At 42.5% G+C, this 26,104-nt stretch overlaps 1 protein-coding gene across 1 annotated transcript; it reads left to right on the top strand.

Moving 5' to 3' along the window:
* Window positions 1–32: 32 nt before the first annotated feature.
* On the top strand, window positions 33–25,871 carry LOC311113654 (kinesin-like protein KIF16B). The gene is made up of 24 exons (XM_084156928.1): window positions 33–413; window positions 1,730–1,799; window positions 2,087–2,200; window positions 3,740–3,856; window positions 4,549–4,646; window positions 5,232–5,341; window positions 5,646–5,788; window positions 6,216–6,384; window positions 6,815–6,946; window positions 9,348–9,523; window positions 9,922–9,987; window positions 10,211–10,270; window positions 10,444–10,563; window positions 12,297–12,348; window positions 12,480–12,617; window positions 13,677–13,759; window positions 14,108–14,196; window positions 15,274–15,306; window positions 15,678–15,731; window positions 15,992–17,359; window positions 19,360–19,518; window positions 21,231–21,336; window positions 21,919–21,969; window positions 22,678–25,871. The coding sequence occupies exons 1-24, from the start codon at window positions 367–369 to the stop codon at window positions 24,784–24,786; spliced, it is 5,664 nt and encodes a 1,887-aa protein (XP_084013054.1). The 5' UTR covers window positions 33–366; the 3' UTR covers window positions 24,787–25,871.
* Window positions 25,872–26,104: the final 233 nt, after the last annotated feature.

A 26,104-nucleotide genomic window follows, 5' to 3' on the forward strand; every position in this document is an offset into this window, starting at 1 on the left:
CCTCTCCGAGTACCCGTATCAGCTTTGTGATTTACTAGCTGATGACACTTCGTGAGTTTGATCATTTTTCTGTGACGCTAATGGTAGTAATCTAATATAAGGTGCACGCTCAAGTCTCAGAGGGGTGCACGGTGTGAGGAAAAAGCTACACGAAGTAGCTAGCGATCTTCTTTTGAAAGTAACCTTGTCTCTGTGCAACCGGTCGGGTGGTACAGAGGAAATTGGAAACAGACTCAAGATACTGAAACGCGTTTAGCCTGCTGGTTTGCGCTAGCCACATTTATTTGTACATAAAACGATTGGGTTGTTCCTTTCAAGGATAACTGGATCTAGTAACAGGTGACGCTGACACAACAGGGATGTGCAATGGCATCGGTGCGGGTGGCTGTCCGGCTCAGGCCTATGAACCGACGGTAAGTAAAGCAAAACACATGCTAAAAAAAACTACAACGGACAAATGATGGTATTGTTGTTGCTAATGATTATATTGTTTACTTTGAAGAGAGGCGCCCGACTGAACACTGGCTCATTGTGATACATTGTAGCCATTTCGAACTTTATTGTAACAGTTTAATACACTAATTTGACTGGCATCATATGACTGGCCATGTGTTGCAAGAACACTGCTTAATATATTTGTCATAACAAGCACTGACGTTGCCACAACTGTCTCTTCCAAAATTGAAATGGAGACAGCATTTGGGATTAAAATGCCAACCCCACTCAAAGGAGCACGAGCCCACCACACATCCCCTTGCTAATCCACCAATAAGAACGCCTGGAGGTTGGCACACAAACATTATTTTAGGTAACAGACAGCTGGCAAGGTGCCGGTGGACAAGTTAACCAACAAAACAAACATGAAGAATAGGAACTGCTGTGTCTGGCATTGGGAGTTAGTATTGGCAGCCACCCAGGGATTATGGGAGGGATGCCTTAATACTTTTCTGACATCTGTCAATAATTGCATGGCATTAGTTCACAAACTATTTCCAACAGTAAATAGGATGCATACATAGCTACATGACAGAAGACAACCACCCTTTCATTTACTCTGCACATCTATGTTAAATGTGGGTGTGTGAAATATGATGTACAGATTCCAAATAAGTAAGATGCACTTGTAGAAAAACAAGGAAGGATTCTGAAGGAAGTAACCTTTCACACATTTCTAGACCGATCCGCTCAGAGTATAACCTGATCCAGTTGGCATTGTGTTGATGGTAATCTGTTAGGCACCAGAAAGTACGGTTTTATTTTATTACAGTATGTCATACTGGAAAGGCCACTAATAATAAAAGCTTGAACTGACTTCTTCCACAGAGAGACTTGGAAGAGACATACCAAGAGACATTTCCTCCAGACAACTTTTAGTGATCAAATAAGCTACTAAGAACTTAGAGGATTCAGTTGGGGGCATTCTCCCTATCTTAGAGAGAATGTAGTCTTCTGCAAAGATAACAATGCCTAATATTATAGATTTATAGATGAATTAATCACAGTACATTTGTGTTTACTATGTTGTCTTTTGTTGCTAATGTAACGGGTACCTTTCTTGTTGGTCCAATTTGTGAATCACAAAGTACTGCAATTTGGTACAACTTGAAAGTAATACTTGTCTTACTCTGATGCTTCTTCATTGGTTCACTGTCTCAGTCGCATCCTGGTTTGGCTCAAAGAAAGGGGAGCTTAATTATTTGGAAGTAGTAACCTGTTTTGATTTTTACAGGGAGAAGGACTTGACTGCCAAAAACATAATTGAAATAAAAGGGGACAAGACCACCATTGCAAACTTGAAGGTAATTGTACGTTTTAAACAGGCTTTCTACTGCAATAATAATCAATGTACCCATAGCTAGGACTGCATTTCTTTCAACTTGGCAGATGTTTAGCATAAAATGTTTTTTAATATGACTATTGAATACTTTTTAATACTAGTGCTATTTCATCAGTTAATTTAGATTAATTTAATACATAATTTAATTATTTGGTCATAATATATGATCAGTGAACATCCATCATCTTGAGATTGCACTCAGCTTTGTGCTTACAGTATATTTAATCCTATTGTGTTGTATTTCATTAGATGGCAGATGGCATTACTGGGGATTCCATGAGGGAGAGGAAGAAGACCTTCACCTATGACTTCTCCTATGACTCCTCTGACAGTAAAAGCAACACCTTTGTTTCTCAGGAAAAGGTAAGTGTTTTTTCTCAAATCTTTTTGTTGTTGTTGTCCAAATCCGATTATAGTCAAAGCAGCTTACATTTGCCTCTGTTCAGGGGTCATTTGTATGTTTTACTTGTAGGACATTTTGTCATGGATGGAAGTTCATTGAGTCAAAACAGTTTGCTAATGTGCTGATACTCTAGTCTCCACTCCCTGACGAAGGCCATGTAGCCGAAACGCGTCAGATTTTATTTATTTTATTTATTTTTTAAATCTTGTTTCTATTGAACATGCCATACTAATAAAGGCATTTTAATTAATTATATGAAGAGTGCCTTGGTCCTCCTTTCATTTTGATGACCAATTCACCCCTTTGACCAAAGAGCACCTTCTGTCTACCAACATTTACTATTGTGTACCTTAGTAGCGCTTCCCTTCCTCTTCTTTCTACTCTAGTCTACATGTTGACTCACAAGCTTCTGACGTAAGTTATGACTTACTGTTGTGCAACCTTTTTTAAAATTCATAATATTGCATCATACAGGGGTCAAAGTAGATTTCATTTCTTACTGGTACGGTACCTTCTCACTTGCACACATGTTTGGGAGGCCTAAACAGAATTACTTATAGAATCCCTGTTAAGATCTCTGTGGGCCTAAAAGATGTGTTGTTTAATTAGAATGTATTACCTTTTAATGTGGCATTCACATAACCAGTCATGATGTTTTCATCTGACTATCAAACAATCAGATGAAAACGCTCCTGTAAGCCTGCTTCGTCCACTCTAAAAGAATTCCTGCATCCATACAGTGCGCTGTGCCCCCGCCATTTTGATGAATGGAAAGAGACATCTGTAACAAAACACCAAGAAGTGTAATGAATGACATTCGGGGATTGTCATTTTATTAGTCTTACACTTGTAACCTGAGTTGATGCGTCCACTGTCCACGTGCGTCTTGTTCACAGCCACTCATCTCTGTCTTTGCAAAATGTGTTATCGCCGAACCACATCGCATTATGGAGTGTATTCCACACGTTTTCAAGTCCATTTGCTCATTTTTCATGTGGGTGAAATGTGGTAATGATCAATAATAGTGTAATGGCCTACAGTTTTCTTGGAATCTTTGCTTTAATTATTGTTATAGGCTCATGTTCTACCGGGACGGCGTACCCCCACTATCTATTTTGCCGGTTCTCTGTCCTGGACCATACCGGCTTACTTTCACCCCTGGTATCATGTCAGTGTAATATCAATAGTATCACAGCCTATGAGTTAACTGTTTTAAATGTGTTAAAATGATGCATGCATAAATTCCATATTTTTGACATTGTATTGGCTAGTTTCTTTCTTTCACTGACTGCTTACTGTGAGATCTGTTTTAGCTAGTTAGATCTGGGGCCTGTTCAGGCGGTCACAACTTCACAGAACATTCAGATCTAAATGTACTGTGTGGAACAAATGAGTCCCTGTCATTGTGAATCATATCAGCTACATTACATTCCAATTTGCCAAAGCTCTGAACATTTCACCTTATTGAACAAGCCCATGTTTGCGCTCTTTCTTTGCAGGTGTTCAAAGACCTGGGCTCAGATGTCCTCAAGGCTGCGTTCCAAGGCTACAACGCCTGCATCTTCGCCTACGGCCAGACCGGCTCGGGGAAGTCCTACACCATGATGGGAAATCCAGTGAGACAAACATTCCCTTTGTAGGAGTGCTGATCTAGGATCAGGTCCCCCTTGTCTATATAATCTTATTAAATATCTAAAAAGCAAAACTGATCCGAGATCAGCACTCCTACTCTGAGACGCTTTATGAATACAGGCCCTGGATTCCAAAATCACAGACTGGGCTGTGTTCAGCAGGGCACAACGTTGTGGAATGTTCAGATATAAATATATAATGTAGAACAATCATGCCTCTCTGACATGGAGATAAGGAATCAGGTCTACTCCGTTCATGACATTTCTGGAAGTTTCCACAACATTTGCCTACTCAACTGGGCTGTTGTTTTTGTTATCAGACTATTGGGACTTCAATCAGTCGTGGAGACCCTAAGCAAATATCAGAGTAACGAACGAGGGCTCCGACAGTCCTGTTTTGCTTTCACAAGTCTGAGTGATTAGGGGAAAGTACAAGTCAAAGTTCATAGTGTCAGTTTTCTCTGTGGACTCTTATGTATTGGACTGTTTTGGAGAAAGACTAAAGCCAAACATGAGATATTTAGTCTTCCCTGTAATGGATTATTTTAAGATCTGTTCTGTAACATATCAACAGGTTTCCTCAGTCCTCCACTGAACAGTTTCAATTGTCAGCCTTATCGTCAACTTATCGTCTGCTTTTGATTAAGGGTTTGCTCTATGGATTTATTTTTCATCAGGGAGATGTTGGTCTCATTCCACGGATATGTGAGGGTCTGTTCAGCCGGATTGCTGGGATGACTCGTTGGGATGAGGCCTCCTTCCGCACCGAGGTCAGGTAAGAAAACTGTGTCCGTTGCAATTCTAAGTCCATTGTCATTCCTTGAATTGTTTTTACCTCTTTGGAAAAATTAAGAAGCTTAAGAAGATATTTTTGTATTTGTTTCATTAGTCCACTGTTGATACAATCCCAAAATGTTGTGCATGTCAGCAATCAAGTTTTCAAGATATAGAACTTTCTAAACACAAATTGTCACAGTCAGTGTGATGCGGTTTGCATCATATGATGCAAAACTCGTTATACAGGCTGCATTTCTGCCTGCTTGAACGGCAATAGCTCAGATACACATGAAAACATTAAATGACCCTGGGAATTGATAAAACATCACTCAGAGATGCAAAAAAAAACAATATAACATTCAAAATGGGTGAATCTTTCCTTTTTAATGGTGGCTCAATGAACACTTTTAAAATGTAATAAAAGTGATTGCACATAATCAGTAGACGTTCTAGCAATTCGTACCTCATCCATCAGGGACGACATCACCTGAGACGACAAAAGGGTCCCTTAATAATAATTGGTAGATGTCATCAGGCTAAACATGACCTCTGAATGACCTCTTTATCCTCTCAATGTCATCAGCTACCTGGAGATCTACAATGAACGTGTCAGGGACCTGCTCAGGAGGAAGTCCACCCAAACCTACAACCTGAGGGTGAGGGAGCACCCAAAAGATGGACCCTACGTGGAAGGTAAGACATTACACTTTTTATATCATAATCAATACTATTATACAGACATAAGGGACATGATTTGGTCTTGCATACTGTATTTTCTCTTCATTCTGAGACTGATCCCAGTCCTGTCTGTAAGGCAGAACGATGGCTCCTAAGCTCATTATAACAGTGGATGTCTGTCTGTAGATGAACTCCCTGTGTTAATCCAATCTGAACCCAGACCTGTCTCAGCCAGAATGATGGCTCCCAAGCTCATTATAACAGTGGATGTCTGTCTCTCTGTATTATTAACTCTTGTGTTAATCCAATCTGACCCCAGACCTGTCCAAGCACCTTGTGCAGAACTACCACGACGTGGAGGAGCTGATGGAGGCTGGCAACATCAACCGCACCACGGCCGCCACGGGCATGAACGACACCAGCAGCCGCTCGCACGCCATCTTCACCATCAACTTCACCCAGGTGGGCCTAGCTAATGCTATAGCCAATACTACAGCTACCGCTAGGCTAGCTACCGCTACTCCAGGAATGCACAACTCCAGTCCACAAGGGCCGCAGTGTAGTAGTCCTTGTTTGTTAGTTAGGGATTTAGTTACCAAGTGAGTGGACTCCTAGCCAATCAATTAACTTGATTGAGAGAAATAAAAAGTAGCAGGACTGTGGCTTTGGAGGACCGGATGCTGCATTATATGCTGCATGTTAACCCTTAAAGGGGTTGCCACTAATAGCATCTGTATTAGGAAAAATTTATACATTCACACTGTAGAATGCACCCACAGTTTAAGTGCAAAGTTTCGACTCAAAGGTCTTCGTCAGACTTAACAATATTAGCCTTTCAGCTTCTTTGAAATCCTTCAGAGTTTTTCCATGTTGTCTCCCTCCTCTCCAGGCTAAGTTTGACGCGGAGATGCCCTGCGAGACGATCAGTAAAATCCACCTGGTGGACTTGGCGGGCAGCGAGAGGGCGGACACCACCGGTGCCACGGGAGTCCGGCTCAAGGAGGGCGGCAACATCAACAAGTCACTGGTCACCCTGGGCAACGTCATCTCCGCTCTAGGTGGGTAACTGTTATACCAACTGTTATATCAATGTTATCAGAGACAGCAGATATGAGGACATATTCATTAAAGTCGCATAATAAAAAATGTTGTATGGAATAAAACCCCTTATCTGGCAATGTCTTTTAGCTTGAATATGCAGGCCATAATAATACGTTTTCCCATTACAATATTTGAACCACAGCAATGTTCCAATGACTTATTTCTACTGAGTATGCAGAGTTTTGAGTTTCTCTGTTGATTTGCCTATTGATCTGGATTCAAATACTACTTTAAATCTTTCAAATGCTTTGAGTGTTTGCTCTAGCCTGTCTGAAGTGCCTGACGGGGTGTGCAACCTATTAAGCCAGCAAGCTCAATCAAGCACAGAAAGTATTAGATTTTCTTATTGTTTGATTGATCTGAAATCGTTTCCCTGTCTTGGTACAGCGGACCTGAGCCCGGATGGAGTGAACGCCAACCTGAAGAAGAAACAGGTGTTTGTGCCTTACAGAGACTCTGTGCTAACGTGGCTCCTCAAGGACAGCCTGGGAGGCAACTCCAAGACCATCATGATCGCTAGTGAGTCCTTAATAATGCGAAATGTCTTGCATTTAATCAAATGTTTCCAATCCTTCCCTTTAAAAGCCCCAAATACACCCGACTAGGAACCCTGGGTTTTACCTGTCTGCTTCAGTGTATAAGGGGAACCCTGGATTCTCATTAATATATCTATAGATCAGATCCTGAGCCCAGCCACGCTTCTTACTGGGATAAAACAACGGAGTGGCTGCGGCTCCAACTTTTCTGGACCCGTCTTCCCGACAGATAAAGGTCCCGCCGCTTCTGCGCATGTGCGGGATTTTGTACTTTACGCATAGTCTCAGCTCTACTCATAGAGAACAGGCTATTTATTAAATGAATGGTGCTCGTTTAATAAAGTTGGATCAAAGCTTAATCAATGTCTGCAATAAATATCATCTAATTGCATAGTATAACGTTACTATAAGACAAAAAAACACTTTCTTATGAGATTTTAGGATGATTGTGCGAAAGGTCAAATGTTTCATGTGGCCAAAACTCAACAACACGTGCCACTAGGCAAAATATGTGGTTTGATTTGAACTAAACACAGGTAGACTATGCTAAAGTTTAACACCATCTGCTCCAAAATTTGCTCATTGTACATAATTCAAAATAACAGTGATGCTGACACTCCGATTTTTCATTTTAAAATGTATGTCAAACCAAATCCAATGATTGCAAAGTTAAACAAACCGTACAACTCTATGCAGAAGGACTACTTTGAACAATTTCCACATAAAATTGAACAAAAACAAATTTTCTTGAACAGTGCAGATGCAAAGTTTGGTAACGGAATGACAGTCTGTCTCAGCATCATTCTGTTACTGTGGAATTGCCATATCCCCATGAAACTGATTGAGATCAAATGGTTGAAGAATTAACTATTTTGAAGAATTAACATTCAAGCTAGACTGTGAGAAATGTGAAGGGAGGGCGACTACATAAAATGTGTGTGTAAAGTAAAGAAACGTGCTAGGGCTGTCAAACGATAGAGAAATGTATTAGTTATTCATTGCAAATTCCAAATTTGAGCTGTAATTTTTAAGATTCTTCATACAAAAAAACATTTACAAGAATATAGAAGTCTTGATTTTGTGTAAAGTAACACTTAGCAAAATTAGGTAGACAGAGAAAGCACACTTTTTATTTAACCTCACTAACCACGTTTCCATCCACAGTTTTTATGCGTGTAAAGTCATACCGTAGAAGGAAAAATAATCGACATCTGATGGAAATAGGAAGTTTCGGTACAATTTTATAAATGCAGACAGAATTGTTCGTTTTCTTTGTGTCTAAAATGTATTATGCGAGAAATGGCGGCGGAAATGCCTTTTATTGTCAAATATTGATCTACAGTAATTACTATCATATCGAAGTAAACTTGGAGTCACGCGATGACATGGTGTGTGGTCCTCCCACTACAACTCAGGAAACCATGCAGTTTATTAGGCTATAGATGAAATAAGTTATGATGAACTTCACAGGGTGGTGAAAGTGCACGGTATGAGCTTGATGCTCCTTTCCAATAAATGTGGAGGGTCTGATTCTGGTGACATGACACTCGACTGCTGCTTGACAAATAAAAAATATTCTCGCTCTTATCCATAATAATCACATCCTGTTGTTGGCTAGAAGGCACGTGCCAAGACCAGAGTAGGCACATTTGCTATTTAACTCCACAGTTTTTGTGACAACTATCCGTAGAGTTGAAAATGCGATGGGAACGCATTGAACTTTAGATTTTTCTTTGGTACATGACAACTTAAGCGAAAAAGTGAATTTTGTGTGCATAACACACTGATTTTGATCTGCAACAGGTCCGTTTGGTGGAAACACACCACTGCCAGGAAAATGCGCACATTTTCTTTGAGTATTTTAGAATATTCACTTAAATCTGTCCCAAATTGGATGGAAACTGTTTTTACATGGCATTGTAGATTTTAGCTGTATAGATTAGGTATTTAGGATGTTTTCAGTGTATTTTCAACGCACTAAAATTACAGTGCACTAAAATCACAAAGTTAATTTTAGCTCTGATAGCCCTAATATGCGCAGGATGTGATTTGGATCTTTAGCTCAGGGGAAAAGGAATCCAGGGGGGTGGGACGGGGCGGTTACCTACAGATCCATATTCTGCCATTAAACAATAGGGACGCCAATAGGGACATTCCTGGGTTCCTAGTCCAGTGTATTTGGTGCTAGAATTTGAGAACATGGCTTTCTAAACCCTTGTTAAGGCTGACTTTATGTATAAGAGGCTTAAGTGTGGCCAATGGCCATAAGCTAAATATCTGTGGTATGTTTGCAGTCAAAGATACAGCATTAGAACATGGCAAATGCAAAAGTGTTTTGTAGTACGACAAATGTTTCAAAGATGTTTTGTTCTCGTTTGCGGCAGCCATTTCACCTGCTGACGTCAACTACGGCGAGACTCTGAGCACGCTGCGCTATGCCAACCGCGCTAAGAACATCATCAACAAGCCCACGATCAATGAGGACTGCAACGTCAAGCTCATCCGAGAGCTCAGGGCCGAAATCGCCCGGCTGAAGGCCCTTCTGGTCCAGGGAAACCAGGTGTGGATTTGTCACACTGATCTGAATTGTTTTGTGTGTGTTGATGGTTTAGGGCATTGGAACTCAACTATCCTGTCCACTAAAACATTTTCTCGGGCCCTTGAAGTTTATTTATTTCATTTAAAAAAACGCTCTACAATACACAAGTTATGTAAAAAACTGTGAAAGTGTTAATGATATTGTTAATTTATGGGCACATTTTATAATGCATAGCTAGTACATTATGTTTTATTGAGATTTAACAGTCCATTCATGTCCACCTTTCCAGCTACTGGCCTATGACCTTGTTGTTGTGTTTTAAATGTCCCATCTAATCTAACTAGGTCTCACTGACTTAGGGAGTATTGATGTGTGATTCAATAATGTATTGATTGTTGGTTTGTTTTCATCCTTCTCAGATTGCACTTCTGGATTCACCCACCGCTCTGAGCATGGAGGAGAAACTACACCAGAACGAAGCCAGAGTAAGGCCATGTGGATGGTTCCTTTTTAGAGTAAAAATAAACACAATTACACAAAAGAAGCTATCGATACTTTGCAAGTTTAGTGTTCTATTCTTTGAATCCATAAACAAGCCAAGCATTAAAGCAAGGTAGTGATGTGACCTCACAACATGCACCCCCTTTTTTTTTTTCTCCAAAAGATCTTTGATATTCAAGAAAAATATTTGTGCTATTTCTGCCATAGGTGTTGGAGCTAACCAAGGAGTGGACTAACAAGTGGAATGAAACTCAGAACATTCTCAAGGTGAGTGGGCATATATTTCTATAAAATGTCGAATTCACTTTAGCTCACACAAGCACTCTGGTTATGTGCCTTTTTAGATTATAGTCAGCTGTGAAATTTAATTGACTTTTAAGTCAGAAACATCAATCAATTTCTAATTATTGACAATATCTGTCTTCCATTGATCTTTACAGGAAGAAACCCTTGCCCTGAGGAAAGAGGGAATTGGCGTCGTCCTCGATTCAGAGTTGCCTCATCTAATTGGTATCGACGACGACCTCCTAAGTACTGGCATCATCCTCTACCATCTAAAGGTCAGTCACAGTTGATTTTATTATTTTTTGTAGTTTTTACAACAACAAAAAATCTCAGAATGCTTCACATACAGTGCATTCAGAAAGTATTCAGACCCCTGGACTTTTTCCATGTTTTGTTACGTTACAGCCGTATTCTAAAATGGATAAAAATTAATAATAATTCCTCATCAATCTACACACAATACCTCATAATGACAAAGCAAAAACGGGTAAAAAAATAAAATATATATATATATATATGATGATAATAATAATAATAATAAATAACTGATATAACATTAACCTAAGTATTCAGTACTTTGTTGAATAACTTTTGGCAGCAATTACAGCCTCGAGTCTTCTTGGGTATGACGCTACAAGCTTTGCACACCTGTATTTGGGGAGTTTCTCCCATTCTTCTCTGCAGATCCTCTCAAGCTCTGTCAGGTTGGATGGGGAGCATCGCTGCACAGCTATTTTCAGGTCTCTCCAGAGATGTTAGATTGGGTTCAAGTCCGTGCTCTGGCTGGGCCACTCAAGGACATTCAAAGACTTGTCCCGAAGCCACTCCTGCGTTGTCTTGGCAGTGTGCTTAGGGTCGTTGTCCTGTTGGAAGGTGAACCTTCACCCCAGTCTGATGTCCTGAGCGCTCTGGAGCAGGTTTACATCAAGGATCTCTCTGTACTTTGCTCCATTAATCTTTCCCTCGATCCTGACTAGTCTCCCAGTCCCTGCCGCTGAAAAAGATCCCCACAGCATGATGCTGCCACCACCATGTTTCCCCGTAGGGATGGTGCCAGGTTTCCTCCAGATGTGGCGCTTGGCATTCAGGCCAAAGAGTTCAATCTTGGTTTCATCAGACCAGACAATCTTGTTTCTCATAGTCAGTCTTTAGGTGCCTTTTGGCAAACTCCAAGCTGGCTGTCATGTGCCTTTTACTGAGGAGTGGCTTCCATCTGGCCGCTCTACCATAAAGGCTTGATTTGGTGGAGTGCTGCAAAGATGGTTGTCGTTCTGGAAGGTTCTCCCATCTCCACAGAGGAACTCTGGAGCTCTGTCAGAGTGACCATTGGGTTCTTGGTCACCTCCCTGACCTTCTCCCCCAATTGCTCAGTTTGGCTGGGCGGCCAGCTCTAGGAAGAGTCTTGGTTGTTCCAAACTTCTTCCATTTAAGAATGATGGAGGCCACTGTGTTCTTAGGGACCTTCAATGCTGCAGACATTTTTGGGTACCCTTCCCCAGATCTGTCCCTCGACACAATCCTGTCTCGGAGCGCTACGGACAATTCCGTCGACCTCATGGCTTGGTTTTTGCTCTGACATGCACTGTCAACTGTGGGACCTTATATAGACAGGTGTGTGCCTTTTCAAATCATGTCCAATCAATTGAATTTACCACAGGTGGACTCCAATCAAGTTGTAGAAACATCTCAAGGATGATCAATGGAAACCGGATGTACCTGAGCTCAATTTAGAGTCTCATAGCAAAGGGTCTGAATACTTATGTAAATAAGGTATTTCTGTTTTTTTTTTAAACAATTTCTGAAAACCTGTTTTCGCTTTGTCATTATGTGGTATTGTGTGTAGATTGATAAAGATAAAAATTTTTTAGAACAAGGCTGCAATGTAACAATGTGGAAAAAGGGAAGGGGTCTGAATACTTTCCGAATGCACTGTAAGTTCATTTGACTCCCTATTAAACTGAAATAGAAGTTACATGGACTTTACATATCGATTTCATTTTTGTTCCAGGAGGGCAGGACGTATGTTGGTCGAGACGATGCGTCGACTGTTCAGGACATTGGTGAGTGGCCTCTGTTACATACTCTATCCGCTGTCAGACTTTGCTATAAATCAGGATAAAGAAACTATTGATAATGCAAATGCACACACACAGTGTGTTTCCCTCTCATTCTCCCTCTCTCCTCTCTGTAGTTCTCCATGGGCTGGACCTTGAGAGTGAACATTGCATGTTTGCGAACCAGACCGGCACTGTCACCCTGGTTCCACTCAATGGGGCCCAGTGCTCCGTGAATGGAGTGCAAGTGACAGAAGCCTCCCCACTAAACCAAGGTATATGCTTCTGATCGCACTTTATTTGGATAGTCATAGGCTACTATCACCTGTTGATAAGCAACTGCTTGCTAAGGTTAGGTTTAGAATAAGGGTTAGGGTTAGTAAATAGTTAGTTGAAATGTTACTGATGGTTTGTGTACAAAACATTAGGAACACCTTCCTAATATTGAGTCCCCCTTTTGCCCACAGAACAGCCTCAATTCGTCGGGGTATGGACTCTACAAGGTGTCGAAAGCGTTCCACAGGGATGCTGGCCCATGTTGACTCCAATGCGTCCCACAGTTGTGTCAAGTTGGCTGGATGTTCTTTGGTTGGTGGACCATTGTTGATACACACGGGAAACTGTTGAGCGTTAACCCAGCAGTGTTGCAATTCTTGACACACTCAAACCGGTGTGCCTGGCACCTACTACCATACCCTGTTCAAAGGCACTTAAATATTTTGTCTTGCCCATTCACCCTCTGAATGGCACACACACAATCCATGTCTCAATTGTCTCAAGGCTTAAAAATCCTTCTTTAACCTGTCTCCTCCCCTTCATCTACACCGATTGCAGTGGATTTAACAGGTGAAATCAATAAGGGATCATAGCTTTCACCTGGATTCACCTGGTCAGTCTATGTGGTCCTCTGTAGCTCAGCTGGTAGAGCACGGCGCTTGTAACGCCAAGGTAGTGGGTTCGATCCCCGGGACCACCCATACACACAAAAAAACTATTTATGCACGCATGACTGTAAGTCGCTTTGGATAAAAGCGTCTGCTAAATGGCATATTATTATATTATTATTATTATATATCATGGAAAGAACAGGTTTTCCTAATGTTTTATACAATCTGTGTATAGTCCATAGAGCATCTACAGATGGACTCTCCAAATAGTGTTAGCACGCTTTTAGCCAGCCAACACAATGATTGTTCTGTGAATGCACAATCCCACATTTACTGATCTGTAGTCATTTTAGCAGTAGTAAAACCCACCCATGTGCATTTCCCTCCCTATGTAGTTTTATTCCTTATTATCTTATTCAATGTTTCTAGTTCTATTGTGTTTGATAGGTGCTGTCATCCTGCTGGGGAGAACCAACATGTTCCGTTTCAACCACCCTAAAGAGGCAGCTAAACTAAGGGAGAAGAGGAAGGTAATACCAAAGGCTTTTTAAAGAAGCTTATTAGTTGCGATATTAGTAATAAATTATTAGATTATTATTATTATTATTAGATATGTGGTTGACCTATGCTCCCTAAGGGTTTAAATCAAGTAAGTCATGACTGGTATAGCTTATTACTCATGTAGCCAAGCATTTCGCTGCACCTGCGAAAACATCTGCAGATCTGTGTACGCGAACAATAAACTTTGATTTGATATAACCATCTAGTGGAAGGGCACATTTACTGTAAGCCTTGTAGGATGTAGGCGACTTACCAATGAGTCATCATGAGGTCAATGGTCATGTTGACCTTTGTTGTGTGTTGGTAATCTTTCCCAGAGTGGACTGCTCTCCTCCTTCAGTCTGTCCATGACCGATCTCAACAAATCATGTGAGAACCTCTCCACAGTAATGCTCTACAACCCAGGGTGAGTGTATGTGGGTGTATGTATCACCTAATCCCAAATCAGCCCCTAGCCCCTACTGTCTATGCACTTGTGGAGATCTGAGAGGAATGGATGGGTGTAAGCAATATGGCGAAAAGTCCACCTAGTCTATCAGAGGGCAAGGTGAAGCTGTTCCCATATTTCTTATAGTAATCTATTCCTCTCAGATCTTCAGAAGTGCATGGGGAGTAGGCAGTAGGGGCTGGTTTGGGATTAGTCAGATGTATGCTCCAGCGCATGAACGATTCACCCCAGCTCCCTCTGCATAGTTCCCCCTGCCTTCTCAGCAGTTCGGAAGCACTCCTTTTCCTCCATTCGCTTAGGTCCGTTACTGCTCACCCGCGTGACCACTGACTGAAGCAGTGGATTAGTTGTAAAAAAAAAAAGAAAAAAAAAAAAAAGAAAGTGCACTTTTTTCTTTGCTGAATTACAATGTTACAGTGCCCAGTCAAAGACATCAGTGTACTGGTAGTTTATGATGGTCTAGGCAGTTGGCACAGGTGTAGCTCGAAATGGTGGGGGGGGGGGGGGTGTGTAACATTGCAACTGCTGTGACTCAAGCCGAAATCATGTGAGCTGGTAACGCTGCTCGTCACAAATGCCACATCACTCAAACTGTATGGCCTTCATTGATTCTATTACTAACTCTCCAAAAATCTGTTGAGCCAGAGATTCATTTTGCTTGTACAGAGCCGCTAGAGAATGCATTCGTTTTGTTGTTATACAGCACCCCTTGTGGAGGAAGTACATAGTCTTCCATTTCAGTTTTGTACAATACAACAAGTAATGCAATAGCTCTTACTACGATTTTGACCTAAACTGGATATTTTAAAACCTAGAACGACCTACTAGGTAGGTATGCATACATGGACAACAAAAAAAACTATATTAGTAGGTCCAGAGTAACCATGGATATTCTGAGGAATACACAGCCAGTATTTAGTGAACGTTGGTAACGGTTATTGCTGTGTTTTAACTCATTTGTGTGACTATTGCTCTTCATTGAGTATAATTTTTAAAGTACAGTAACTCATGTATCTCTGAACCCTCCCTCGGCAGTCTCTTCACTGAAAAGGGGCCCATCTATCTCAGGTAGACCCAACCAGTGTTCAATGTTCACTGCTTTGTTTTAACAATGCTAGTGAAACATGACACATCTTTTTCACTTTGTCCAGCCACCACCACCGTTGTTTGAACATAAGCCATCATCGTCTTGTTTTTATAATGATTTTGCACGTCGCCCCGCTTGCTTCAATCACTGTTTTGGCGCATAATGATGACATCAAGCTTTGACATCCATTGCCTTGTATGAAGCTCTTCAGTCATTCCATGTGCCAATTGCAGCCTTCATTTCTGTGATCATGCCGTCTCGTTGAGTAATACTGTTATGTGCTGTGTGTGTGAGTCCAGTCTCGCTGTCATTGTTATTAAGCCAGCTAAATGCTATTGGTGTACTTGCCTAGGTTGGAATTTGAGAGACAGCAACGGGAAGAGCTGGAGAAGCTGGAACACAAAAGGTGCGAGGGGAGACACACACACACAAACATTTTGACTATAAAAAAAAAGTCCAACAATGTTTACTCACTAGTCACCTGTAATGCACCACATTGTAGGAACGGTGTGCTTTAAAAGCAAATATGCTGAGATCACATTATTTATTGGAGACTCTTGTTATTGTTAATAGCAATCGTACAAAAAAATGCCTTGTTTGCTATGTATGTTTTTTGGCGAATTGCATAGTGTTTCATGATTTGTCTGTATTTGGTTGGGGGTGCAGGAGGCTGATTAAGGAGATGGAAGAGAGGCAGAAGTGCGAGAAGGCGGAGCTGGAGCGCCTGCAACAGGAGGTAGAGTCCCAGCGCAAGGAGTCGGAGCAGGTGCAGCAGCGCATCCGCCGCCAGGAGGAGACCCTCCGTTGCCGCAGCCAGGACATCGAGAGTCGCCTGCGCGACCTCCTGGCTGAGAAGCAGCGCTTTGAGGAGGAGCGCCACCGCGAGACCCTGGAGCCGGAGCTACAGAGGCGCCAGCGGCGGAAGCAGCAGCAGGAGGAGCGCGAGGATGAGAAGACACAGGACGAGGAGGCGCGCCGCCATAGTGAGGCGGCAGAGCGTGCCGAGCAGGCGGAGATCTTCCGCGAGCTGGAGCGGCTGAAGCGGGAGCATGTGGAGCAGGGGGTGCGGCTGGAGGCAGAGAGGCGGAGGCTGGAGGAGCGCGAGATGGAGCAGCTAGGCCTGGTGGGGCGCCTGGAAGAGCAGCTGAGGGAGCGCCATGAGGCGGCGGCCGCCCTGCTGACCCGCGAGGACACCCGGCGCCTGGACGAGGAGCGCCGTGCCCTGGCAGAGATCCGCGAGGCGCTGCTCCGCGCCAAGGAGACCAGCGGGCGCTCCGACTGCAACGGAATGGGCGAGGTGGCCGGGCGCGCCGCCCAGGTCCGTTACACGGACTTCAAGGCAGCGCAGGTGGAGGAGCTGGGTCAGTTGGAGGAGGGGCTCCGGCAGCAGAAGGAGTGCCTGGAGAAGGAGGTGGCGTCAGAGCGCGCTGCCCTGGCCCTCCTGGTCCACACCCACAAGGAGCGTCAGCGACAGCTGCGAGAGACCCAGGAGAAGGGGGCGCAGGACGCCTCGGAACTCTCCCAGGAGGAGCAGCGGATGCACCAGGCCGAGCAGCGCCTCCTCTTCAAGGAGCGCCGGCTAGCCAGCTTAACAGACAGCCTCCTGCCGGCGGTGGCCGAGGAAAGGCAGAGGGCGGAGGAGCTGCTGAAACTCGGATGCTTCTCTGGTGCTGGCAGCATTTCCAACATCTCCCTGGGACTAGACAACACCCTGTACCAGGTGGAGAAGGAACTTGAGGAGAAGGAGGAGCGCCTTACCTCACACCGCGCCAGTGCCGAGCAGCTTCAGCAGCTGCAGGAGACATACGAGTTCACGGCCAACGTGGCACGCCAGGAGGAGAAAGTGCGGCGCAAGGAGAAGGAGATCCTGGAGTCGCGGGAGAAGCAGCAGCATGAGGCCCTGGAGCAGGCGGTGGCACGCCTGGAGAGAAGGCAGTCAGCGCTGAAGCGCAGTGTCTCGCTGGACCCTGAGAGTGAGGAATCCAGGCGCAAGGCCTCCATTCTGGGGCCCGCGCGGGAACTCGACCAGGAGAGGTGATCACTCTTGTTATTTACTGTCACTACAGATACATCTGTAGAATCAATGAATAGTAAAACATTTGTCCTCTAGTGGAAGGTGTGTGGTAGACCCATTGCTGTCCACATAATTATGGGAAATGTAGATAAGCTGATGTCAAAGTTTCAAGAGATGATAGATGATGAGATGGTAAATGAGTGTCGTCGATGAGTGATGACGGTATTGTCACATTGGTCAATCCCTCCTGTCTAAAAGGGTGTTTCTCAATTGGTATTATGATTATGGACATACAGTGGGGAGAACAAGTATTTGATACACTGCCGATTTTGCAGGTTTTCCTACTTACTAAGCATGTAGAGGTCTTTTTTTATCATAGGTACACATCAACTGTGAGAGACGGACTCTAAAACAAAAATCCAGAAAGTCACATTGTATGATTTTTAAGTAATTAATTTGCATTTTATTGCATGACATAAGTATTTGATACATCAGAAAAGCAGAACTTAATATTTGGTACAGAAACCTTTGTTTGCAATTACAGAGATCATACGTTTCTTGTAGGTCTTGACCAGGTTTGCACACACTGCAGCAGGGATTTTGGGCCACTCCTCCATACAGACCTTCTCCAGATCCTTCAGGTTTCGGGGCTGTCGCTGGGCAATACGGACTTTCAGCTCCCTCCAAAGATTTTCTATTGGGTTCAGGTCTGGAGACTGGCTAGGCCACTCCAGGACCTTGAGATGCTTCTTACGGAGCCACTCCTTAGTTGCCCTGGCTGTGTGTTTCGGGTCGTTGTCATGCTGGAAGACCCAGCCACGACCCATCTTCAATGCTCTTACTGAGGGAAGGAGGTTGTTGGCCAAGATCTCGCGATACATGGCCCCATCCATCCTCCCCTCAATACGGTGCAGTCGTCCTGTCCCCTTTGCAGAAAAGCAACACCAAAGAATGATGTTTCCACCTCCATGCTTCACAGTTGGGATGGTGTTCTTGGGGTTGTACTCATCCTTCTTCTTCCTCCAAACACGGCGAGTGGAGTTTAGACCAAAAAGCTCTATTTTTGTCTCATCAGACCACATGACCTTCTCCCATTCCTCCTCTGGATCATCCAGATGGTCATTGGCAAACTTCAGACGGGCCTGGACATGCGCTGGCTTGAGCAGGGGGACCTTGCGTGCGCTGCAGGATTTTAATCCATGACGGCGTAGTGTGTTACTAATGGTTTTCTTTGAGACTGTGGTCCCAGCTCTCTTCAGGTCATTGACCAGGTCCTGCCGTGTAGTTCTGGGCTGATCCCTCACCTTCCTCATGATCATTGATGCCCCACGAGGTGAGATCTTGCATGGAGCCCTAGACAGAGAGTGATTGACCGTCATCTTGAACTTCTTCCATTTTCTAATAATTGCGCCAACAGTTGTTGCCTTCTCACCAAGCTGCTTGTCTATTGTCCTGTAGCCCATCCCAGCCTTGTGCAGGTCTACAATTGTATCCCTGATGTCCTTACACAGCTCTCTGGTCTTGGCCATTGTGGAGAGGTTGGAGTCTGTTTGATTGAGTGTGTGGACAGGTGTCTTTTATACAGGTAACGAGTTCAAACAGGTGCAGTTAATACAGGTAATGAGTGGAGAACAGGAGGGCTTCTTAAAGAAAAACAAACAGGTCTGTGAGAGACGGAATTCTTGCTGGTTGGTAGGTGATCAAATACTTATGTCATGCAATAAAATGCAAATTAATTACTTAAAAATCATACAATGTGATTTTCTGGATTTTTGTTTTAGATTCCGTCTCTCACAGTTGAAGTGTACCTATGATAAAAATTACAGACCTTTACATGCTTTGTAAGTAGGAAAACCTGCAAAATCGGCAGTGTATGAAATACTTATTCTCCCCACTGTAAGTACCTCTGCCTTTTTATAATGATATTGTACTAATAGTTTTTGTGGAATGAGTGTATTTATCATGACTCTTTGGGCCGATAGACACATGACAACTCTCCATCTTCTCTCCATATCCTCAGGGTGGAGCGAGAGATCCAAAAGCTGAAGCAGAGGATCAGTAAGACTGAGGGAAGTGGAAGGAATCACACTGGGAGCGGCGATGAAAAGACCGGCCTCAGCCCCCCCCCTGTCAGCCCAATCCAGAACCTACCCCCAGTGCTGCCTATCGCAGATGACAGGTACAGTGCCTTCAGAAAGTATTCACACCCCTTGACTTTTTCCACATTTTGTTGTTTCGGCCTGAATTTAAAATGGATTAAATAGAGATTTTTTTTTTTGTCACTGGCCTACACACAATACCACATGGAATTATGTTTTTCAAAATTATGGCAAGCCTAAATGAGTTCAGGACTAAAAATTTGCTTAACAAGTCACATAATAAGTTGCATGTACTCACTCTGTGAGCAATAATATTTAAAAGTTTTTTTTTTATGACTACCTCATCTCTGTACCCATACATACATTTATCTGTATGGTCCCTCAGTCGAGCAGTGAATTTCAAACACAGATTCAACCACAAAGACCAGGGAAGTTTTCCAATGCCTCGCAAAGAAGGGCACCTATTGGTAGATAAAAAATACATGAAAGAAAAGCAGACATTGAATATCCCTTTGAGCATGGTGAAGTTATTAATTATACTTTGGATGGTGGATCAATACACCCAGTCACTACAAAGTTACAGCCGTCCTTCCTAACTCAGTTGCCGGAAAGGAAGGAAACCGCTCAGGGATTTCACCATGAGGCCAGTGGTGACGTTAAAATGGTTACAGAGTTTAATGGCTGTGATAGGAGAAAATAGAATGGATTAACAACGTTGTAGTTACTCCACAACTAACCTAATTGACAGTGAAAAGAAGGAAGCCTGTACAGAATAAAAAAATATTCCAAAACAGGCAGTAAAGTAATACTACAAAAAATGCGGCAAAGCAATTAACCTTTTGTCCAGAATACAAAGTGTTATGTTTGGGGCAAGTCCAATACAACACATTACTGAGTATCACTCTCCATATTTTCAAGCATAGTGGTGGCTGCATCATGTTATGGGTGTGCTTGTAATAGTTAAGGACTGAGGAGTTTTTCCAGGATAAAAAATAAATGGAATGGAGCTAAGCACAGGCAAAATCCTAGAAGAAAACCTGGTTGTCGGCTTTCCACCAAACACTGGGAGATGAATTCACCTTTCAGCAGGACAATAATCTAAAACACAAGGCCAAATCTACACTGGAGTTGCTTACAGTACCAGGAAGACAGTGAATGTTCCTGAGTGGCAGAGTTAGTTTTGACTTAAATCTGATTGAAAATATATGGTAAGACCTGAAAATGAGTGTCTAGCAATGATCAACAACCAATTTGACAGAGCTTGAAGACTTTTGAAAAGAATAATGGGCAAATGTTGCACAATCCAGGTGTGGAAAGCTCTTAGACTTATCCAGAAAGACTCACAGCTGTAATTGTGATTATAACATTTATTGGCTCAGGGGGTTGAATACTTATCTAATCAAGAGATATGTTTACTTTTATTAATTTTAATTTTTTACAACTGTTAGAATTTTTCTTCCACTTTGACATTTTGTGTAGATCATTGACAAAAAAAATACAAATCCATTTTAATCCCACTTTGTAACACAAAATGTGGAGAATGTAAATGGGTGTGAATACTTTCTGAAGGCACTGTATGTGTCAAATCCTTTTGCAATATTCACAATGATAGCCAGAAACAGCACAGGCAAATCTGTTGTAGGCAAATCTGTTGTAGGTGGAGAATGATTAAATGTAGATGTCAAAGTTACTACCAGATGATCATGATAAAGATGCATTATTTTTGGACCCTAGGGTTGATCTGGCCATTGTAGATTTTGAGTATCTAATAAATGTCCTTATCCGTTGACAGGATAAATGCATACATTGAGGAGGAGGTTAAGAGAAGGTTACAGAAGCTGAACCTCCTTAATGGTGAACAAAACATTGAGCTCGCACTTTCATCTGAATCTCCGCAGGTAAGCATCAGTGACACATTGTTTTGTTTGCATTCTCCGTACAGAGCATATGCAATATTAAGATAGTGATATTTCTCAATCTCAAGAATAGATTCTTGATGTTCAAACTCATAAAGACATAGTTACTGTAGCCTCCCATACAATCGGAGCATAATAAAGGAACCCCAATTTGGAAATTGTGCCTTCGAAAAATAGCAATTATATGAAGTTCTTCATCCTACAGGAGGACAAAGAAGTTAATGAATGTTAGATTAACAGATGAGGTAAACACAGGTCCTCGACACAGGGTATACAGAATGGACTATAATCGGCATGCATTTCTGATTATTCTCTATAGAGGTTACATGGACCAATCAAGTGGGGTGTTTTTCCAACCTTTCTCTAATTTGTTTGTATGTGGATGATGTTTTGCCTGGTTTGCTTTTCTTTTCCCCAATATGAGAGGAACTCTGCTTGCCTGATGGCAAAGTTGTCCATTTGTCACAGCATATGCAATTTTAGTTTGAGATGAATTTGACATTACATTGTATCTTTTTAGGAATTGTTTGTCATTGCTTAGAAGTGTGGTCTTATTCATTACAGGATGATGACAAGCTGCAAAACCGTGTCAACCCTAGGAAATTGAAATATGAGGTAAGGCTTGAGTTTTACATTTTTTGGTTGGAGATGAAGAAACTAACCGGACATTTTTAAACATTAATTTAACTTGAGTGGCAATCATGCTGAATCTTCACTAACCACCACACCAACTATGAAAAGAGGCATGCCGTTTGTAAAAGGTGCTTTAGGGAACATCCTATTTTACAGGAATCCCAAATTTGTATCTGATAAACATAGAAGATTCCTAAACCAAGAACCTTTGAGGTCTTTATAAAGAAATGGCAAAAACATAAGAATATAGCTGTTTATGGGGATATTGACTAGAAGAATCCACACAATCACAAAGAAGCAGGAAATTGAATAAGATACTGAATTGGCTAAAGGAAACCAGTCGCTGACAGAGTAGGCCAACCTAAGTGTAAAACAGGATAAGAAGAAATGTCCAGCCAAACAGGGTTGATATCTGGTTTTGTAAGCAAAAAGGGAAGGTCAAGGTTGCATGGAAGCCTGGGGTGTGTACTTTTGTATTCATGCTCCATAACAAGCATCAATCTCTTTAATTCCCTTTTCAATTGTAATCTTGCTCATCTGGATTTTATTTCAATCACATCTGGATTTTTACACTTGGTGGAGGAAGACCTTAATTTACTGGGGTGAGAATGAATACTTGAAAGACTATAATTCAGAGCTTTGATCTCTGGTTTGAAGTTATAGTCATGGAATCCCCCCTTGTCCACACAGAAAGACTCCATGCCCTTGCTGTGGCGTAGCTTCCTGTACGTCCCAGGACTTGAGACAAGCACTCACCTGGAAGGGCATACAACAAGTTCAGAAGAAGGCAGCGTCAAAGACCACTCTGAGTTAGATCAAATCGGCAACCCAGAAAGGGAAACCAAAGTCTTGGCAGAAAAGGACAGAGTGCCTTATAAAGAGGGTGAAAAAGCTAAATTGTGGCAGGTGGGAGTGAAGGGGAAGGTTGACCAAGCAGAGAGCGAGAACAATGGCTGTGAATTTAAAACCAAGGACTGGAGATTTAGGTCTACAAACACCATAGCCAGTGAAGATGGAAATAACAGCCATTGTAGGCCAGATGAGGAAGAAACCAATTTGAGTTGCTACATTGTTGATGACAAGACCAAAAGTCTATCATATTCTCAGTCCAGAGAAACCAGAACAGAGAACCCACTGTTGCACACTCTCTCACAGTTTGACTCTGTGGAAGGAACCAAAGACCAAGTTCAGAACACAAGCAAGACAAGTAACGACACTGCAACTGTGATAAATTCTGAAGTCCCCATACTGAGACTAAGCTCAAAGAGACAAATCACCATCAAGGGCTACTTTGGTCTCAACAAGATCCCTAAAGAGTCTGTAAACGGGCAGGTGCAGAGTAATCTGGTAACTTCAGAACCGGATCTACTAACCAACGAACTGGGAGCCAAACAGAGTTACGTCCTTGGATACTTGGCAGGCAAGCTGTCTGGAGTTTACAACGACGCTGGACGATATCTGCAGAGTACACGTGATATCATTCGGCAGGTTCGAGCAGGAGAAACTTCAGCATTGAATAGTACATTCTCTCAGTACATGACCATAGTAACAAAAGATATTCCACTTGTTCAGAAAAAGCAGCTTGAACCTTCAATGAAACCCGACTTAAGGCAGAATAAAGTTCATTTTGCCAATTTGACAGGCAATTGCCTTTTCAATGTACCCGAGAAAGGTAATGAGTCTGCAATTCCTGACATTTCATTATGGCCTAAAGGCTCTGTGACTACATACAAAGACGGGAAGCCTGTAGTTTATTGTCAGACGCTCGTGGAGTTTCCCATATGCCTTTCGGAATTACAGTCTCTTCCTCTTCAGAAGATGATGCATCGTTTGTACTGTGTGACGCCTAAAATCGCTGCCTCTTCCCACCACCTTTTGGGTATCTACTGGCTAAGCATTGCCAATTGCAAACAGCCTACACCACAACCAAGTTGCTTACTGTTATCTGAAACCGACCTCTATGCAGTCTCCGCTGGTACTGGTTTGGGTAACAACCAGCCTTTGGCAGTTTTTCACCACTTCAGTCTCTTGCACATCAAGGAGATCCAAGTGAGCTTTGCTGGGCAGCATGTACGACTCCTGGGTTCCACTGAAGACACCATCTTGGTCATCTTCACCCACAGCAAAGCGCTTACCCAGGAGCTATGCTGTACCCTGCTGAAGATCCTTGCCCCGTCAGAGGTTCGGGAAGGCCCAGGAGCCTACCCCTTGCTTCGTGGAGACCTCTTGCGCCTCTCTCTGGACTGGAGGTCCCACGTTCCAGACCTCCTGCTGGATAGTGGCCTCTGTGTTACCTCGCGCTTTAAGAGGGTCATGGCTGACCTGCTCTACATCCTGCACGGCAACATGGAAGGACCTAACAGGCCCTCCTTGGCTAACATACACCTTCTTCTCTACACTTCCATCAAGGTGGAAAACTATTCCACCTCGCGCCAAGTCGTCCTTTGCCAGCTCTTTCTCACCGACAACCACATAGGCCTGGTGCAAGAGGATGCCGTGTTCCACCCGGTACCTCGAGGCTCAACTCTGGTTCCCATCCAACCCCAGTTTCAGGGAGTAGAGCTGCGCAGACGCTCAGACATCCGATGTGTGCTTGTGAGACACAGCGACAGATGTATGGTGCTTGACATCTTATTCTCCATGACTCACAAAGGGCAGATTGAGACCAAAAGAAAGACCAGGAAAGGCTTAGCCATTGTCCCTCTACCTTCTGATTGCAGGCCCCCAGCTGATTCCTGGAAATTAACTTTCAGCTCTACCTCGGATGCAGCAATCCTAATCAATCATCTGTCAACCTGATTTAAGGATGTGCTTCCAGGTCATCAAATGATGTAATGCTAATAGGTAATAAAAGGAAAGGAGCTTAACTGCCACTGCAGCCCGGAAGTGAAATGACTGTGCCATCCTGCTGAACTCTTCTTGTTTTCAGTCAGCATTGCACTTGAGCAAGAAAGCCATGGTGAGTTGGCTAGCCAGCTACATTCAGTATTGTCAGCCAACTGCAGTTCTGAGTATAATAATCAGCTAGCTAGACTGATAGTGTTAGGGTTTGCATACTACAAGAGTTTAGCAACATTATAGTGAAGATTTCACTTGTAAATCTTATTTTGTTTGAGCATGACGGCACCGTCCTACCACTTCCGATGTGTATTTAAGACTGTTTAAATTATTTGTTTGATTAGTTGAAAATCATATCCAAAAAAAACATTATTCTTGTAACATGGGAACCATGCCTTTTGTAATTGTTAGTGTATGTCCACAATGTCAATGTAAAATTTTATTGAAACTTATCTAAAGGATCCTCATGAACATTGTGTTATAAGAAAATACATTTCAATATTATGAATACAGATCAAATACAAAATGTTAAAGGTCTAACTCCAATGGCTGCTATTGATTTTAAAGTATTTTATAGTATATTTTAATGCTTCTCTTCTTAACATACTGCCACTGTGGTGGTACACCTTAATCAAATCATAGTCAAGCCTTCATTGTCACTTTAAGAACAGTTTTACTCACAAACCTAATTGTTTTGTATTGGTGTAGTTAATTGGATATTTCATAGATTTTCTTTCCCACTACAGGGAATATGGTGTCCTTTCGTTTAGTCAGCTTAGCTCTCCCTCTCTGTTCTTACATGAATGCTCACATCAATCACTTATGGCTGGTGAAATTGTTTTCTTCAATATGTTCTTCAATACGTTTACGCATATTCATCATATGGCGAATTGTAATGTGCAATATGATTTTTAGGAATATGTGTGAAGCGTAATATGAAGAATGTCTGACGTACAATATGACTTGTGACTATGATCACTGCAATAATGTTAATAAAAGATGGTTAATTGTTTTAACAAAAAATAAAGATTGTGTTCTGTATAAGCCTTTGTGTTGCCTGGTTGTATCTAGCTGTTCTGTTTCGTACCTGTTCACTGCTGTCATATAAATAAGACTACACCTTCCTGTCCATGTTTCTCTCTCTCTCCCATTTTCCTTTCTTTCCACCCATGTTTTTCCCAGCAGCGATTTGTCTCTGTCCCTCTTGGGAACAACTCTGACTGCCTAAAGGACCCTGTTAAAATTAGCATTCCTCGCTACGTTCTCCGAGGGCAAGGGA

This window comes from Coregonus lavaretus (genome assembly GCF_964263955.1).
Source record: "Coregonus lavaretus genome assembly, chromosome: 40".
NCBI classification, from domain to species: Eukaryota; Metazoa; Chordata; class Actinopteri; order Salmoniformes; family Salmonidae; genus Coregonus; species Coregonus lavaretus.

What these genes read in the sequence shown, in the direction of transcription:
- LOC311113654 (XM_084156928.1), top strand. Translation starts at nt 367, where the DNA reads ATGGCATCGGTGCGGGTGGCTGTCCGGCTCAGGCCTATGAACCGACG. An exon ending in TTCTGGTCCAGGGAAACCAG is followed by an intron (nt 9,524 to 9,921) that starts GTGTGGATTTGT and finishes CATCCTTCTCAG; the next exon opens with ATTGCACTTCTGGATTCACC. An exon ending in AAGGGGCCCATCTATCTCAG is followed by an intron (nt 15,307 to 15,677) that starts GTAGACCCAACC and finishes GTACTTGCCTAG; the next exon opens with GTTGGAATTTGAGAGACAGC.